Source organism: Silurus aristotelis, assembly GCF_946808225.1.
Source record: "Silurus aristotelis genome assembly, chromosome: 10".
Taxonomy (NCBI): domain Eukaryota; kingdom Metazoa; phylum Chordata; class Actinopteri; order Siluriformes; family Siluridae; genus Silurus; species Silurus aristotelis.
The window spans coordinates 15,692,879-15,712,648 of NC_139583.1; the positions used below are offsets into that span (position 1 = coordinate 15,692,879).

A 19,770-nucleotide genomic window follows, 5' to 3' on the forward strand; every position below is an offset into this window, starting at 1 on the left:
TGATTTTACAAACCCCTTTTTTTTTTTTTAATATGAATATTATCCATTAATCTGAGATAACCTATATATCTGAACAATAAATGTTCCTAGTTGTCAACCTTCCCGGGAAATATTTTCTGCCTTTTTTTTTTTTAGCAATTGTACAGGTTCTTCGTTATGTTTTCATTTCTCTCTGCCTTTCTACTTTCTACCCTGCTTGTGTTGGATATTACCCTGATATAGGTAAAACAGTAGCTACAGATATCTCAGCTGATCTCTGGCCCTACTCACATTGTCTTGCTCACTAGGGCTTCTACTATCTGTCCTGCTGCTCTTGCATGGCTCTAAGCTGAGCCCCATTATGCCAACTGCCTGAGCAATTGTGAACTTACAAAGTTGGAAGGATGGAAAAACAGACACGTTACATACCACAGCACCTCAATCAAAGCTACAGGCCATCAGGGAACATATGAGGAATCCAGCAGTGATGAAGGCAACTAAACATTTAAACAGCAGCATGTTGTCTAAGCAAGAGCCACAGCACGTCTGCAGTCTATTTATGAACCGAAATATAAAGTTCTTGGCTGTTCTTCGGGACATTGAAAGAAAAAATGGCTGAAGTTGTATCTTTGTAGAAATGACAGGAAAGTTTTACTTGTAAATAGGAAAGAAATTGAACTAAAAATCTACAAGCTGATGCAATCGATCACTGATAATCCTTTCTATTTTAAACCAATAACACAAAATGCTAATAAAGCAATATAAAAAAATTCAAATAAATAACAAAACAAAGAAACACAAGTTGTGGTATGTTTACGCATCCTCCATATGGACTGAACTGTGCCAGAAAATATGGTGTAGCATACATGTGTGAAAATTCCAACGGCAGCTGAAAATTGGTTTGTTCCATGTCTCCAACCATTATTTAATTTCTGGCGGACAAGATCCAACACGTCTAAGATTGCCTGCATAGTGTCAGCTTTGATCTGCTGCTTGCACTTTTTAAAAAGTAAAAATGGAATTAAAATATTACATTTATTTAAGCAATAAAAATATATCAATAATGATATATCATACTTTGTCTCTTCCCTGACAACAATTGTCTAATTTCTATGATAAGCATTTTCAAGTTTCAAGTTTTATTTGTCATATGTACAGATGTCATTGACGGTTTGTACAATGAAATTCAGTTGTTAACTAGTAATTATAAAAAACTCTTGCTAGCAGTTACATGTGTTTCTGTATCATGGGTATGGTAAAAAAAAAAAAAAAATTATCTGACTTTGGTGGTTTTTTTTATTTTTATTTTTTATAAAGTATGGAGAAATGATGGAAAAATGACAATGGTAAGCTGTCATAGATCTTGCTTTGTGCACAGGGACATTGTCATGATGGAACAGGAAATCTTAGAGACAGAGACATTTTAGACATTTGTGTAATCACAGGTGTCTAAATACTTTTGGGCAAATAACGATTGATTGAATCAATTGATTGAAATGATTTGCCAGGTGCTACATTTCAGCACATTGTTGTAGTAATTAAAACCAAAATGTACAAAGCAAAATAAATTATTTATTTATTTATTTATTTACTTCACCCCTAAATCTTTTCAAGCTTATAATGGATCATTTACTCACTACATACAATACATGGTGTACATTGTCTTTATTTTCCCTTCCATGTACATCTTTTGTAAAGCTGGTGAAAGGTTATTGTACAAGTTCACAACCTTTCCTGGTTGGTGAGTCACAGGCTTTCCATGCTGCCTGGATTGCATAAACCTTTTATATAATACAGCATTGTGGAACACAGCCACCATGAAGAGGATTGAAATGTCTAAGGGGAAGAACATAACATCAAATATTTATTCTAAGGCATAAGAAAGTTTTCCCATGAAAAGCCGAAGCACTGACCCACCGACAAGTGTGACGTAACTGGCAGGGAGATACAAAAATAATGTTTTTTTGGTCTGTTTAATACAGAGAATATTTTTGTTGTTCCCTGATGTAACCACTGTAGTTATTTTTTCCACTACATATCTCTTCCCACGTGGAGAAAGGGCGTAATGTTAGAGATCTCTAGCATCTGATACACATGTCTGTGTCACCTCTGTAGTCAGTGGATTATTTATTTGAGTGCATGCATGTGTGCGTGTGAGAGAAGACGTGAACCGCAATAATGTGATGCATTCTCTAATATCTTCATGCACTCCGTTCCCCTTAGGAGGAAGATCCCGATTCATCTGCACTGTTTATCATTTCTGAGTTAAGATCTTTGTAACATCAAAAGGTTGCCACAAAACTTAACACAACTAGCAGGCTGCATTTGGGGGCAAAGTGGGGGCATGGGAGAGACATTTTTTTTTCTCTACATCTTCATCTCTTCCTGTCTAACTTGCCTAATGAAAAGCCTGGCAAAAAAGGAGCCATGGACACATGCTGTAATTTCAGACATGTATGAATAGAATGCTTTTGTGTTCGGTTCACATCCGTGCAAAGAAATGATAGGGGGAGAAAACACTACTTCTTAAAGTGCCATCTTTATTTAGGTCATCTTAATGAAATGCAAGCTTCTGAAAGATTGCATGTCGATCCTCATTCTCTGTGTAGAAAAAACTTTAACAAACCGGAGAAATGAACTTGAAATGTTCTTCCAAGGAGAATGTTGACATATTACTCTGACTTCAACATTTGGCACTGACATATAGATGTCACAGTTCCTTCCCAACACTGTGATACTTGATGCAAATGACGCGGCCTAATGAAATCTTGGTTTTGATATGAAAAGATTGCTGATATTTGTGCCATGGAAAGCCATTATTCTTCAGATTAACAGCTTAAGCCATGTTTGTATTGTTGAGATTCAATTCCATGTGTAACAAACTCACAGAATCAGATTAGCTCATCGGAAATTCAGATTTCATCCTTGGCCTAGGTGCCGAATTCGTTTCAAATATAGATGAAATACAGTTTGTTTCAAGGGGAGATATTCCAGGCATCTTCTAAAACATGATGTTAATTTACGTCTTACAGTATGAGCATGAAAATCCACATCGATCACATTATTACTTTCGAGAAGATGATGTGCACATGTGCATTAAACTGGTGCTAAACAGTTTTGTCAAATTGTGGAACTAAAGCAATTGCAGATGTGCCACAATTAGCAGGAACAAAAATTCCACATGGAGAGTATGTCCTCTTCTGCATGTAATGGATCTAACCATAAGCTGAGGGTCATCACTTTATCCTTGAGAAACTGAGAATCCATTCATCGGCTCGGCTCTGGAACCTGACTGACGCAAATGGATCACTGGGAATAGAAGCATCCCAGCAGTAATTATGTTACAACGCTTCTGCCGCACACGACCGGGAGGTGGGGGAGCAGTGATGGCACATCTCTTGTTCTACTGCAAGCTTTTTTTTCTTATTGATCGTATGTCCTTTTCTTATTGCCATACATATGACATATGCCCACACACACACACACACACACACACACACACAGGATTATGTTATACTAGGAGGTCAGACCCAGTTTTTACTGTGACATTTACATGCTTTGTGGAGGAACATGATATAAAGAAGTTGTGTTTGAAAAGTCAGTCCCAAGTGTGGTGTCTAATCTCTACTGAGGACCAGATCCAGACTGTAAATATCCTGATTATGTCTATGGCACTTCGTAAAGCCCTTTAAAAACTGTGCTAATTTATCCTTCTGAAGTTTTCGCCTAAACAAAACAAAATGGCACTATGTGCGGATACTAAACAGGGTCCATCGAGGGCCTCGGTGCCCACAATGCTGTGCAACCTAAGTTCTGCTTGAACTAATTGGGATTCTGCTCTATTAAGTCTGAGTTGGCTTATGTATTAGAACTCAGGTTGTGTTGTGCAAGAATAGAAGCAAAAAATATAAAGATGCCGCTCTACAAGAGGTGTAATAAATGATTGCACACTATGATTTTCAAAGCCATACTGAAGTTTTCGCTATGGCCTTTTCTCAGCTCTTCAGGCATCAGAACTAGTCAAAAGCACCCTGGCCAGTTCTCCTTTCCCAGCTCCTACCATTGTTCAAGTCTATAATTTATTGTAGAAATGTCTACTCCAGCATGACCTTGTTTCCTTTCATTTTATTGCCTTCAATTTTCAATGGCCTTGTAATTTTTGAAATACAGACTTTTTAGATTTGAAATGTATGCAAGTACAGGAAAGGATATGAGGGCTTTCAGTGACCCTAATCCTAGTGTTGAATCACACTGAGTTGTCTCTAGTGTTGAATTTAGAAGTGTCATGCCTGGATTTCTGATTACTAAGCATCTGATCAGTGTTGCTTATGTTCCTGCCCGCAAGCTTCAGACTTCTAATTAGTTGTCTTCACTTTGCATGCATACACAATGCAGCCAAAAGTATGTGGACACACGCCCATCATACCCAAATCTTTGCTACAAAGTTGAAAGTAGAGGTCATTGTAATCTATAGCATTACTAATTACCTTCAATGGAACAAAGAGTCCCAAATCTGTTCCCAAAAGTGTAACCATGCAAGCAAAATGAAGTCACCGTTGAAATGAATTGGAATGCCTGACAATAATGCTTGACCTCACTAATGCTCTTGTGGCTGAATGAACCCAAATCCCTGTATCCAACGCCAATCATTTGTGGAAAGACTTCCCCCTTAAAGAGTGGAGGGTATTAATGCAGCAAACTAAATGTGGAAAGAGAGGTTCATTGGCACACATGGATGTGATGGATAGATGTCCACAAACCTTTGGCAGTGTAGGCACATGTAGTGTACTAAACAATCCATATTCAAAATAGATTTTGCTACAGGTGCCTGTAATACTGTATGTACTATATACTATATATCCTATATGATATAATAATATAATTTGCAAGAATTGTTCTTCACTTTTTCTCCACGTTTAATGCCAGTGGTTTGCTCAGTGGTATGTGATCAGCTATCAGGCTGTTTTTCAGGCGGCTGTGGGACTTTCTCCATCTTGGGACTTGGAATGTGGTAATGGCATTTTGGAGGTGATAAGTGGCTTTTTGTCATGCTGTGTAGCCGGTTGAGGTCTTGTACTAGCAGGATAGGCATTTGCCTGAACCGGCATTGATCCGGTCAGCGATTACAGTGTGTTTAGTAGAGAACTGGAGTGAGCACTTACTGGCAGAGATTAGCCACTTGCGGCTTGCACCCTCGGTGATAGTCAGCAGAGCTGGCTGTATAACCATCACAGACACTACACATTATATTCACTATGTGCTTCTTCTACACACACACACACACACACACACACACACACACACACACACACACACACACACACACACACACACACACACACACAAACTCGCTGTACTAAAGAGTACCTATAAACACTGGCACATGTGCATGCATACCTTTTTGCCTACCATTCAGGATACACAAATTCGCCCTGATGACAGGCCTGCCGTGAGAGATCCGAGTCCCTGATAAAGAGATGATCAGTGTGATAGCCGTGGCAAAAAAAAACAAATCCAGCTTCCGCCTACCTCTGAATGCGAGTGTAATGCCACAATTTTTCACCATAGATCAGCACAGGTTTATGTTTACTTTACATTTACCGAGTGTGGGAGGTTTGCTGCAAAATGCACAGGTGTAGCTGTTAGTGCGCTGCTGCAGGTTTTTGACAATAAAAGGCTCCAGCTCTCAGACACACCTCTGTATTAACGTCAGGGAAGTACACAAAATCTGCCTCATGGAACTATTAGGTTTGCGGCAGATTTCAAAGATTTCCTCCATAATAGACACACACTCTATGTATGAGGAAATGCTGTCAGGGCCTATTTCTGTCCATTTTGGAGAAATGAAACTGAGCTATTTTGGCCCATACCTCATCCTTCCCCTTTCCCTCAGCAACACCCACCATGCATACATGAAATCACAATCTACTAAAAGAAGCAACGATATGTGGGCAGCATCAAAATTTTTTAGCTCTTGATGGAATCTCCTGATTTCTAGCTGCTAAATAAATGTTTTTATTGTTGAATGTAGTTTTCAGAATGTCCCCTTTGACCCTTATATACAACATACTGCTAACATTTTCTCACAGATTTTTAAAGAGGTGAAGTGCAAGAATTCACACCTCAGTGTAGAACTTTTGATATAATAGATGTCAGACTCAAATTGCATTCCTTGTTTAACCCGAATATAATAATTCAAATGTAGTCCAGAAAATCTGAAGAAAGAAAAAGATTTTCTTGTCACTCACTTATTACATTTCCAATTCTGTTAAATCTTTCTGACTTTGTTTGAAAATCCACAGGCTTTAACATTCTATTCAGCTACATTTGCAACAGAGAGTTGTGTGAACATGTGTGAACAGTCCTAAATGCAGAAGATAGACGCGGCGCTTTACATTGTTCCCCCTGAGTTCACACTCTCTGTTTGAAGCCTCCGTCTCACTCATTTCTGCACACAGCCATCGCTCCGTTCTGTAGATCTTATTAATTATGTCTCATTAGTTGCCTTGGAAACAGGTGAGGGAATGAGGAATGGCAGGAGGAGAGCGAGAGAGAGGGAGTTAATGAGGAGAGGAACAAGATCGAGAGATTAGAATAGAGAAAAGTGGCTCCAGCAGGATCAGGTTAGTGTTAGATTAGCATCAGTAGAGCTACCTGTGGGAGCTGAGGCCTTGCTTCAGACCTGCTGCAGGAGAGGGGTCCAGCACTAAACTCAGAAACAGAGCTCCAGAGCTTTGTCTGTCTGTCTGTGTGAAAAAAGGAGTCAGAAAAGGGACAAAATTCAGATTCATTGTTCTCTTCAGATTATTTTAATGGATTTTTACCATTCATCTTTACAGCTGCACTGATCAGTGACTTTAACACTTCCTTGCTGTATTTGGATTGCTCATTTGCAGCTCACAGTCATGTGAAGTTGGTGAGGTGGGGAAAATACATACATGATATGAACTGTCCAGCAAAATATCACACTTCTGGTGTATCACATTTCTTTCTTTGCACTTAAAAACCGTCAAAAAACTGCAAACCTAATAGATGTGAAAAAAGGCTTGTCTACAGAAACCACTTTATATTTTTATAACAGACTTGGTCAGAACATTTGTCTGTCTCAGGGTCTTATTAGTTTTCCAGCGAAATATTAAAAAAAAAATATGCTTCTGTGATGTCAGCCTTTGTACAGTCCCATGCGACATTTAGTTTTTCATTTAAGAGTTCCTTCTGGTCGTATGCAGTCATATGGGGATCCCATCATCAGATTTCGACTTTACAACACTCAGACATGAATTCCTGTCTGCTGTATTGAGTTATCTCAGCAGTTGACTAACTCAAAAAGTACCTCCTTGGTCTCTTGCTGTTATTGCATGTCTATTCTCAGTTATGTAAGCCAGGGCATGTTTTTGCTGCTTATCAGCCAAGGCCAACATAAGGGAAGGTCTGCCTTTTTCCCTTTTTCTTTTTTGTCAAACAAGTGAAAGCATGGCAGAGAAAACCCAGCCCAGGTTGTAAACACAGCAGAACATGGCTCGAGAATCCACCAGAGATGGGCTTGTGTTGTTGTTTAGTCTCTGACTCTACAAGCAGGAAGATAACAAGCGGAAGGATCAGAGCGGATGCTTGTCCCACAGGCGTGCTGCCTTTTTGCTTTTTGTCTTTCTCTTTTCTCTTTCGGACTTATGTACGACCGCCTGTTAGTGGTCATCTTTAGTGGTCTGAAAAACAGGAAGTGGAAAGCAGGATGTAGGAGAGTGTTTTGCTCTCCCCATGGCTTGTGATGTGGAACTCCACAGGAAGTGCCAGTGTCATGGTTGTGCACACGATTTTGGCTGCACACTACAAGTAGCCGAAATTAGGGAATGGGAGGACAATTTTCTGTCATTATTTCTATTCACATTCACTTTAAAAAGTTTGGTTGTTTTTCTCGATTTTAATGTGTTTCATCTGATGGTATAATGTAGAAGCACTGCCATTTTCAGGCCTGGAGGGGAATGACTTCATCAGGGTTACTTTGTTTGTGCTTCAGTAAGATTTTTTTTTAAGTCATACTGATAATTGACTGCTCTAATACAGCAAACATTCAACAAGCCGCAGATACTCCTCAAAGCTATGCTAGCTAGATATGCTATGAGAGAGTTGGCAGCCTCCCTACTGTCCCTATAATGACTAAAGTTTTTCTACTTCTGATAAGACACCATACACCCAAAGTCCCTCATCCACCTGGACTTAAAGTGCCAATAGGCTTCTGTGCTCGCGACAGTGTTGGGACTCTCCAGATCAGGTATTAGGAGATTGTGTTTGCAAGAGATTAATGTTTGCAAGGAAAAACTGTCTGAGAAGATTTCTGCCATTTTAAGTGTCATTAGTAGTAGTAGAATTAGTAGGAAAGAATATAAGCATCACCATCATCATCAACATCATATTTTATCAGGTATCTTATTTTTGTGGCTGAAGTTCAGTCACAAATATGAAAATATCATGGGTTAGGGTTAGGGTTATTATTTATAATAATTAATAATTAATTATTATTACTTTTATTATTATTATTATTATTATTATTATTATTGAAGTGGAATCTACTGTAGTTATCTATTGAGCCTTTACTTAAAAAGTGATTAAATGCTTTAAAATAAATAAATTTCTTTGTATAACTAATATATATATATATATATATATATATATATATATATATATATATATATATATATATATATATATATATATATATATAACTTTGTATAACTCGTTTCATTTACTGTTTTCTTCCATATGCTGCCTATTTACAAAGTCCTGAAAGGGCTTTAATGCAGTAAAGGGGATTAGGGCTGGGCAAAATAACAGGTTCATGCGGCAATGAGGTGGCAGGGTCTTATATAAAGGTTTTGGCAGTTTAAAGACTGTATGGTCTGTGTGTGTGTGTGTGTACAAGAATATGGTGCGTGTTTGTGTGTGGTAATTATAGTGGTAGCAGAGTGTTTTATTGAGTGTGAAAGGCTTGACCCTTGAATAAGCCTCCCACTTCCCCATGTCCTAGAGGGAAAAGAAGAAGGAGAGAGGTATGGAGAGAAAGTGAGACAGACACAGACACAGACACACACACACACACACACACACACACACACACACAGGGGCACCCATTCACTAGCACAAGACCCAAATAATCACTCTTTACTGTGGTGACTTAAAAAGCATCTCTGCATGCACAAATCCTCCAGCCGTGAGGTGGTCTGGCTACAACAGAATAGTACCAGATTGCGTTCCACTCCTGAAAGAACAAACATTTGAGGCAATTCTGGGTACAGAAAAAAGATTTGTTTTTGTTTCTAATCTTTAACTGAAATATATATATGTGTGTGTGTGTGTGTGTATGTATGTATGTATGTGTGTATATATATATATATATATATATATATAGCAATTAAAGATTAGAAAACAAAAAAATATTTATTTGTCTTACTTTATTCTTTCTGGCAGGATCTTAACATGCATGTTTTCACCCATAGAACTGTCACTCACTCAATGTTTTTTGTCCCTCACATAATTCTTTATAAACTTTAGAAACTGATGTGTGTAAAAGGAGATTAACAGTTTCTGGAGTACTCAAACCAGCCCAACTGGTAACAACAAAGGCCATAGGTATAGTCAAATTGATCAGATTCTTCACTCTACTTGCTGAGAACATTACCTGAAGCTCTTGATGTCTATTTGAATAATTGTCTGGATTGTGGTGCTGGCAAATGATTGGGTGTTTAGAAAGCAGCATAAATTTCTCCTGTTAAAAGTGGACGGTGAGTGAATCACTTATCCCAACACAATTCAATTAATCATTTAGTTCACTATTTATTTCACATCGAAATAATTCATTTCAGGTTATGAAATACTTCAAAACAATGAATAATCTTATATTAATTTGTATGAAACACATTTGAATGCAGATAGAAAGAGTAATTGAAAAGGGTTACAGTTCAGTTCTAAAGCTGTTTTACTGATGAATTCATGACTTAACACACCAGTGATGGCTTTCATTTCTTCAGAGTTTATTTTACAAGAAATTACACCTAACTACCCACCTACATAATTCACTCAGCAGAGAATATGGAAACATTTTAATTACATGAATTAGAGGGAGTAGTTTTAAGAAGGCAGGGCATTTCTTGTCATGTCTCACAGACATTCAGTTACATATTTGATTGTGTCTAGGTCAGTGCAGCATGCGGACATGAGCATATTCCATACACTATGTGCAAGCATTGATTTTTACCTTAAAAACAAAGCCAGTGTTTGTTTTAGAAACATGTTCCAAGCATATAGATCTGTTTCGCTACAAACAACTGATAAACACCTTACATAGAAGCTGGGCTGGGTGCAGTAAACTCTAGCCTCCTGTGCATGTGAACGCTCCAGTGTGTTTGTGCAATTTGCCCAGTAGCACAATTAACAAAGCTGAAAGAAATCTCACTTAAAAGAATGACAGTCATTAATGTCTAAAACATACTGTGAAAAATAATTAAGCATTTCACAATAAGTGAATCCTTCTGGTGATTTAGATTTTTTATTTATTTTACTTTTAATCCTCTTCTGATAATGGCTCTGCTGATGAAATGTCCTGTTTTTAGGCAGAAAGTCGTCTAACGTTTCAGCTGTGGGCTGTGCTCTTTTCTTCTCCCACATCACGACGCGTCTGTGTAGCATCTTAATCTGCCTGACGAAGTGTTTAAATGAGAGGTGACTTTGAGTTAAGCTAGCATTAGAGTTATATAATTCTAACTTTTGAACTTCTGTGCATTATTGTGCTTTTTTTTTTTTTTTTTTTTTTTTTGATCAGTTTCGTTTTCCATATTTCTGAATCTGGAAAGAAAAAAAAAAAAAAAAAACGTCAGCAGCCAGATCATATCCATAGTATTTATGCATGATGTGCAGGTTCAAGATTGGAAAATAAAACAACACATGCTACAGCGAGGTGCTTCACACCACTCACAAATATATTAGACGGTTGGTGTGGCATTTGTGGCAACAGACTATTTAAACCAACATTATTTTGTGAAATTGAATTAGGAGTAGAGATTTGTTTTTGTTATATTAACAGTTTCCTGAACTTGTTTAATCACCAGGCTACAGTGAAAGAAAAACTGATAGCCCTGATATGCAACGAGCTGCTCCCGATGTTGGAGTATGAGCAAATCTATAAATAATTATCAGTTTTTAAATTGCAGCTTTCTAATCACATGTGACAAATTACAGTATGTAATACTGTAGTCTTACTGTCAAATTACAGTATGTGTAGACAGTACTGATGTACATTTACATGCATTTCATTTGCAGCTGATTCTTTTGATAAATACTAAAGTGAAGACATGGCACTGGTGTTGAGAAACAGCTTGTGAAGTAGAAAGAGGGTGTTTGCATTTGTGCGTGTGTGTGTGTGTGTGTATGAGCCTTGAAACTGACCACAGAACAGAAAACAGTCATCTGATACTTCCTAAACAGAGAACAGGAGGGCAGGAGGTTTCTGGATCAGCATTTACAGTTTGTAGCATCTTGTATTAAAAGCAGAGTTTAATAGAAAGCATTACTCTCGCTTATACTGCACTAGATTTACATTACACGTTATTTACTATTCATGGTTTTTTACAATATAGCAGTTTGCTTAATGATTATTATAGCAAACAATAGCTATTATTTGAATCCATCTTGCAGAAGAGATCACGAACCTTATATAAGCTCTTGCCTTGCTATCGTGTTCTGCATGTGTGACAGGTATGCTGCACTGCTAGACACATAAATAACATAACACAGACTCAACAGGTCCCTGCTTTCCACTTGACAAGGTGTTGATTGTCTCAACAGCATGTTGTGCGTGTCTCACATGCATTGTCTTTAGGCAAATGTACTAAATGATGAGCAGAAAAGGAATGACATTTTCACTGCACTTTCATACATCTTACAGAGAGAGCAGTGGCCTTCTGGCTGCTGATAGGGCAGTGTACTGCTGGCACAGCGAGGGGGAACTGGTGAGGGAAGAGCACATTCATCAGGCTGTGTACATTATTGTATTTTCACACTTCATCATTAGTGCCACTATTTGGTTTTTGTTAATCCTCCCTGTGCTCATTGTAATATTTGATAATAGATTAGAGTTTTCAGTGCAGGCCATTGCTCACAACTCAGACACTGTTTTATAGTTTGTGCAAGCAGATGCCCTTGACTTGAATGTGTTAGGATGAGTGGGTGTATGAAGCATTGAGTGAATCGCTCTGAAATGAAAAGAGAAATAGAAGGAGCTATGAGGCACTGGCGAACAGTCCATTTTCAGAGGTAGAAGTCATAAGACAGCCTGAGTGAACGCAGAGCGCGGGGCCAAACAGCTGCCATCTTGCTACTTTTTCATGCTTTACACGGACACAAAAAGAAGAACATGACATCTTTGCTTGCAGATCGAACGCTAAAATGTTTCTCTCTATTCATCATCAACCACAGGACTGAAGCGTGTCAGCTACCATTAACCTGACAAAATGTCATGACACGATGCACTGTGCTCACAGAGTTGCAGATGGTCATGACAGCGCTCAAGTACAGGTTGGAGCCATAAGCTGTGGTTCTGTGTCTGAGCAGGCAAAAAAACTCTGTGATGACTGGAGATTGTTTATCATATATGAATAATATATTTTTGGATATTTTAGCTACTTGTTTTTCATTTAAGCAAGTGTTTGATTCAAAGAGGTTGGTGTACATACCAAAAACTACACAGTGTAAAAACAACAACCTCAAAGGCACAAAGCCTTTGATACCACATATCAAATGGAGAGAAATGTAACTTTATGCATCTTAACAGAAATTATACAGCCAATCCTCCATTACATTAGGTAGTTAAATGATTGCACTCCACATTTTGTGGTTTTAAAGTGCACTAAACATGACTGCATGGCGGTTAATCAGCCATGCAGCAGCCAGTCAGATTTAAAGGAATATGTAAGAAATGTTCAGTCTAGAGCTGTCAATTCACCTGGCTCAATAAAATGCCTTAACACTTTTTAGTGCTCATCTTAAGTATATGCACATCTTTCTCCAAAATACCTAGCAATGATCTCACTCTATTCCCAAACATAAATGGCCCGATAAGACATTGATCGTACCGAGTTTATATTATTCAAATGTTGAACAGAACTGAAAGCGAGTCGAGAAGTTGTCAGAGTGCACGAGCTGTGTAGATCATGGTGTACTGATAAATAATAGTGTTGGCCATTAAGATGTGCCATAAGGGAACTTCCTCATTTGGCTCTGGCATGGTAACAGTTTCCTACTGTGAGTTCCCAGGGACATGACCTCCTGCGAAACTTTTCAGCAGAGCTAAAGCTCACCTGGTGACTCATGGACACCCAGACAGTGTCTATGTTTTAACCTGCTAATTATTGGTCCTCTGTGCCTCTGCTCCCTCTCAATCCTCCAGGTCATCACATTCTGCCAGAGCACAACCACAAAGAACAAGACGCTTGTGTTTCATGCCACCTCTCCATCTCTGGAGTAGAGTGAGTGTTCTCCAGCTTTCTCAGCTGTGACTCTCTGATCAGAGATGTGTTTACCTAGGCATTTTCTATTTGGACAGGGATGATGAATGCCGCCGTGGTGGGGTTCTTTGTGAGCAGGTTGGCTCTAGGAGCAAGGGCGAGAGAGGAGGGGCAGACGGCCAGCTCTCTGGGGGCAAAGCATGCACTGAAGCCCAGGGCCCACAGTGCGAATTGCCTCATCCAAGGCCCTAAGGATTTAAAGCTAATATCAGCCTGAGACTGGGTGCACTCTTAATCATCATAAGCGCGAGAGCCGGCAGCAGGAGAGAGAGAATGAGGTTGTCTCTGGAGGCATGCATGTGTGTGCGTGTTTATCTACTACCGCACAACAGTGGAAGACAAACCTGGACCCAAAGAAGGGAACTGAGTAAAGAAAAAAAAAACCTTGCACAGCAAACACATAACACGAAGACAGTCTCAGGGTAGTATGCATTCTGAAACCAGACAGGTGGTCTGATCTGCTTTCTGGTGTTGTATTGATTACAAGTTCTCACTTCCCACTTAATCAAATGCTAGACTATCAGACAGTGAAAAGCATCGCATTGCGGAAGAGTTTGAATTTTTATGTTTGTTCATTCACTTATCTACATTTCATTTTAATAATGGACAGGCTGCATTCTGAAGCACTCTTTGCCACAATTAAGCTTCACAGCGTGGATGGAGTGTGTGAGAGGAGGCTGATTAGTGCACTTGTGTTGTGTTGAGTTGTATTACTGCTCTGTATTAGCTGCTTTGCGTTGAGCCCCAGCTGTTTACCGAGATGCAGGTGTGGAGATAGATATTATCATGGGCCTCTTTCTCATATCCTCTTCACGAATGGCAGCCAATAGAACGCAGAGTGCTCGCCTCCTTTCATCTGCCTTGCAGCACTTCCTATGAGTTCGAATGTCACCAACTCCTGCTCTCTTTCTCTCCCTCTTTCTCTCTCCCTCAATCTCTATCTCTCTCTGCAGATAGCGGTGCAAGCACTTCAAGAGAAAGAGAAGGAGAGACCGAAAGAGAGGAAGATCGAGAGAGAAAGAGAGACGGTGTACAATGTGCTAGTGGAGAGGAGGAAGACGAGTGCGGGTGTTTTTCTGATATTCTCTGGGTGCCAGAGAGACTGACAAGGACGCAAAGATGGGACGGAAGAAGATCCAGATCACCCGGATTATGGATGAGAGGAACCGTCAGGTATGCCATTATCAACTTTCTCTTCTTCTTTTGGTGTGAGACTTTTGATACTTTATCTAATGATAATGAACAGTCATGACTCTAATCTAGACCTGACCGAACTTGAATTAATTGAAATCTAGACCCGTTGTATAAAATACAAAATTAAGTGTACATGAATAATTACAGTAAACCTGTAACTTGGTGGTGTTAAGGGAAATATTGATACCTTGCAGTTCTCCAGTCTAATCCTGGTGCTGATGTTACTGGCGGTGTGGAGTTTCCGCTCATGTTTTCCTCTGTCTGTGCGCATTTTCTCTGGGTTTTCTAGTTTCCTCCCGTCTCTTAGAAACATTGCTAGTAGGTGGGTGGTCAATGCTGAATTGCTGCTAGGTGTGAAAGAGTATATGAATGTGTGCGTAATGTGCCCTGCGATGTATTAGTGTTCAATTTAAGGTTTTACCGCTTTTAACAAGTGTTCCCAGATCCACCAAAATCCTGACCTGGTAGAGCCTTGACAAAAGATTCTTCTTCTTCTTCATAATAATAATAATAATAATAATAATAATAATAATAATAATAATATTTATAAAAATAATACTATTTTGTGTTATTGTGTAATAATACAAACAGTTACTATGATGATGATGATGATGATGATGATTATTATTATTATTATTATTATTATCATCATAATTTTTTTGATTATTTTCCCATTTCTGTGTATTGGTTTATTGTATTGGTTTAGCTCTTTTATTATTCAATCTTTCCTCTTGCTTCAGTAAGCTCCCTGGTCAAGCTTGCAGTGAATTCAGAGATTAAAACACCAACCATAATACAATTGCAGTGGACTTGTACATACATGCCACAAATTCACATATTTTGGGGGCTTGGAGAAAACTAGAGAACCCAGAGGAAACATACACACTCCATACAGAGAGTAACAAAAAATATTAGACTGAATCCATGAAACTAGGCAAATATTATTATAATAATTATTATAATAATTATTATTAATATTATTATTAGTAGTAGTACTGTTGATGTTTAATTGTATAAACGGAGTCGTTAAAAATTTTAGAATTCTTGGCATTTTATTTTAATCAATATTTTAAGATTTGAATTTAAAACAAAGATTTTTAGGAGTTTCATGGCCATTTAAGAAGCTTCTACTGCGAAGCGTGATTATACGATATTAGAAGAAAAAAAATTGTCCTTAAATTAACTGTACAACAGAAGTTCCTTTGTGATTCCAAATGTCTTCAGGAAACAGAAACCCCTCCAGGAACCTTTTTTTCTCTAAGAATGTAGGATCCACAGTAAGCAAACCTCTGCTGAGTGAAGTGCTTGAGATGAGCTGCACAACTTCACCACATCAGAGAATGATGCTGGAGCTAAAGCATTTAGGGCTTAAACATGGCTCTGTAGTCATTTATCTCGGGATTTATAAGTACTTATTTGCAAAGTTCTCATTATTACCTTTAGCTAAGCACAAGAAGCGAAATAATTAGATGGGCAAGGTGATTATTGGTCTTTGGTTAAATTCAGTAGTACAAAAACTAAAATGACCGCCACAGCATTCCTTTATAACATTCTTAGACTGTCCCATCTTACGCCTACCACACAGACAGTCGTTAAAATGGGACCAGGACACGTTTACAGAGATATATATACAGACGTGGCTCCCACATATCACCCTACAATTTGAGTCCCTGTGAAAGTTGATGAGGCTGCAAAAAGTTTGGTGTTAGCAAGCCAGGATAGTAGCGGAGGCTAGCAAGAGGTGAATGAGGTGAAGAGGACTGGCTACAGCCTCCCTCTCTTTCTGATACTCTCTCCCACTGTCTCTATTCTACTTTCTGTCCTCAGTGGAGGGCTCACGGCCCAGAGGGGGCTCTGCGCTCCCTGTGGTTGCAGCTGCTTGCTAGTAATTAGGAGCGGCCACTGCACCACAGCACCCTCTCATTAGCAGGGAGGGTCAGCAAGACACACAGCATCCCTCTCTCTGTCTCTTTTTCTGTCTGTCTCTTGACTCCCTCTTGCTCTCTTGCAAAAGAAAAAAAAAGTGGCAACTCTGGCCAGCCACAGAGACAGGCTGGAATTCACCCTAGTCTGCACACACTAAATATAAACAGCGCAAGCTCGCTCAGTCTGCACTGCTCCACCACTGCCTCCCACACACATCCCTTTCATTCACGGATGTCTCCACCAACTACTCCTCAGTGCTCTTTCTTATAAGGAGAATACACCGTACATGAGTTTTTGGGTTGGGCTGATGTAAAACATTGCATCTTTAAGCAAGGTCTCTATGCGATTTAGGCATTATACTGCATGTATAATGCTTTTTCAAAGACTACAAGGGCTCCTGTTTAAGGATACGATAATGGAAAAAGAAGTACCGTGTCAGAACCTGGATGCACCCCATTCACACCCTCTCAAAATATCATTTGCACTGTCTTCCAGCGAAAGAACTTTCTTGCGGTGCTGGCGGAAAGCTAATTGAGGTTTTTTTGCTCGCTCTCCTGAGGGTGATAACATAACAGCCAGTTGCACCCCCCCTCCTCCTTGCCGCCCTCCGGCTCGCTCGCGCTCATCCCCTTCTCTTCGACAGCAAGTGTGGAGCTTGCAGTTCATTCGAGTGAGAAACTCCAAATTTACAGGACAGGCCAATTATCAGCATAACACCAGCGCTGGGTGGGATCCAAACACGGAGGCAGGCAGACAGAGCGACGGCTGCGAGGAGCATCAGCATCTGTGCTCTCTGCCCTGGCCTACAACATCAGCAAAAAAAATTAAAAATTTAAAAGGAAATACAAGCAAAGGGAAAAAGAGTTGTGTGTAAAATGACTTTGTAGCTTAGTACTGAATTAATAAAATGTATTCATTTATGCTGGAGTAAGGAGTTTTAAGTGAAATTGAATGGAAAATATGGGCTGAAGTGGCAGGGAGTGGCTGTTTAAAATGCACCACTTCGCAAGTCGTCACTGGAAACATATTATTTTAGCAGGACTCTGACTCGGACTCGGGTCTTTACCTGTAACCACAGCTCAACACACAATGCTCACTGACATGTAATTAATAGTTATTGCAACCAAAAGATTTCAAATGTCAGCATCTGCATCATAGTTAGAGGTGTTGCTGGAGACGACTTTTCACAGGAGACTAGACAGAGTTGCTTTATTATGGAGAGAGTGTGTGTGTGTGTGTGTGTGTGTGTGTGTGTGTGTGTGTGTGCGTGCGTGCGTGTGTGTGTATTTATATCATTTTATTTTTTCCTTTCTCTGAAGCTAGTTATTAGCATACTAGGCTCATTGCGGAGGTCAGTTTAAATCTTTATTTGTATATTTGTGCTGTCACTAGTCTGCATTTACAGCACTGATTCGAGAAAGCATACCGTGCAGGCTAATTTAATAAACTGGCAACGCTGCACACTGCTTCCTCCAGCATTATGGAAAGTACTCTAGAATGCTTTGTAGAGCTGTTAGGATTTATGAAGAAGAGCCTGGCAGGGGTTGGACGGGCCATAATTGCAAAATCTTTTAAAACAAATGGCTCCTCCTCAATTACATTACAGTATGAATACAGTTCTGTTGCTGCACCACATTTTATGATATTGTTACAGCTTGAATATTTTTGCAGTTTGAATGGTACAGTGTAACATCTTGAGCTCTCATCTGCTCTTAGAATGACTTTTTTGGTAGCCTGTCTAGTCGATGCTGATTAAACCGCTGGGTTTGTTTTGAGTGGGCCGAGTATAACCCTAACAATATCTTGTTAGGCTAATGACATTTGAGCCTCTTCATCTTTTCTTGGCTTCATACTTTGTCCTCACACTAAATTAAAACACCTAAAAGGTGTAGAGCCTGTCATACAACCTGCGCTATTCTTCAGGAATGTTCCCCCGGCTGCCATGCATCTTAAAGGAGGAAGAAGAGGAAAGGAGGAAAAGAAGGGAATGAAAGAAACCGGCGAGCCTCACAGCGCTGCTTGGTCTTGACAGGCTAATTGCAAAGCTGTGCAGGGGCGTATTTCTGCCATAATAGTGCAGGAGGGCAGAATTATCCTGTAACAAGCCCTGTTTCTCCCTCCTCGGTTCTTCTCTGCCCATCCGTCTTTCCCCACAGTTCGAGCTCTGATTTACTTCTCGAGCTCTCAAAGCCTGTAATTACTATGCCTTGACGATGACGTGCACCTGTCTCGTCTGGACAGCATGGAATATTTGCGCAGAAATGTGCCATCAAATTAGCTCTCGCAATCAAGTGCATCTTAATTACTGTAGTGGACTCAAAAAGGTTCTAATGAGAGATGCCTCTCCTGGAATTAAAAAAAAAAAAAAATCCAGCTCTTCAGTTTCCTAGATTGTGTAAGTAACAGCACTTTGCCTCATGGATAGCCGCTCATAATATTATAAGTGCTATTGTAAGTAAGGACTCCAGGGGACGAGATCTTGTTCACGTGGAGAGAGACAGATTGAAGCAAGAGGTGAAAGGGATTCTAGCGGGTATCTTTTCACTAGGAAAATGTTTTAAAATAAATACATTTTATATATATATATATATATATATATATATATATATATATATATATATATATATATATATATATATATATATATATATATATATATAAAAATTCTGGGTGCACATGTGTGATTCCTCCTGCCTAGCAACGTCCTCTGTACACCATTAAGCAGGCTCACTGGGGGTAATTGCCCAAGTCATTAAAAGTTTGATGATTTCGCTGTTGGGAGGAGCTCTGCCTGCCCTTGCTACTTTGACGTAGCCATGCTGCATGCTCACGACTCTCTGTTTCTGTCTCTGGTTCTCATATCTATTATCTGTTTCTCAGCAGTTTAAGGGAAAAGCACAGCCCTTTCTTCTCTACACAATTTGCATCTCTAAAAGCTCTTGAGCTCATATTTTTTCCTTTAATGACTTTAAATATACGTAAAAAAAGAGGGTTGAGAGAAATGGGGGCAAAATACAGAGTAAAAGGTTGAGCAAGTCATAGGCATATTTATAGACCTAGACTAGCTATGCAATATCTTGTCGAATTTATAGTGCATTATTTAAAGTGAAGTGAC

The 19,770-nt window shown here is 39.3% G+C and overlaps 1 protein-coding gene across 5 annotated transcripts in view; it reads left to right on the forward strand.

The window, feature by feature from the left end:
- Positions 1 to 19,770, forward strand: part of mef2aa (myocyte enhancer factor 2aa) — an 84,013-nt gene that overhangs the window by 14,900 nt on the left and 49,343 nt on the right. For all 5 annotated transcript variants that reach the window (XM_083552710.1, XM_083552712.1, XM_083552714.1 and 2 more), the window contains exon 3: positions 14,489 to 14,708. In XM_083552710.1, the coding sequence (XP_083408836.1) occupies positions 14,655 to 14,708 (54 nt within the window). In that variant the 5' untranslated portion in view covers positions 14,489 to 14,654. The remainder of the gene's footprint in view (positions 1 to 14,488; positions 14,709 to 19,770) is intronic.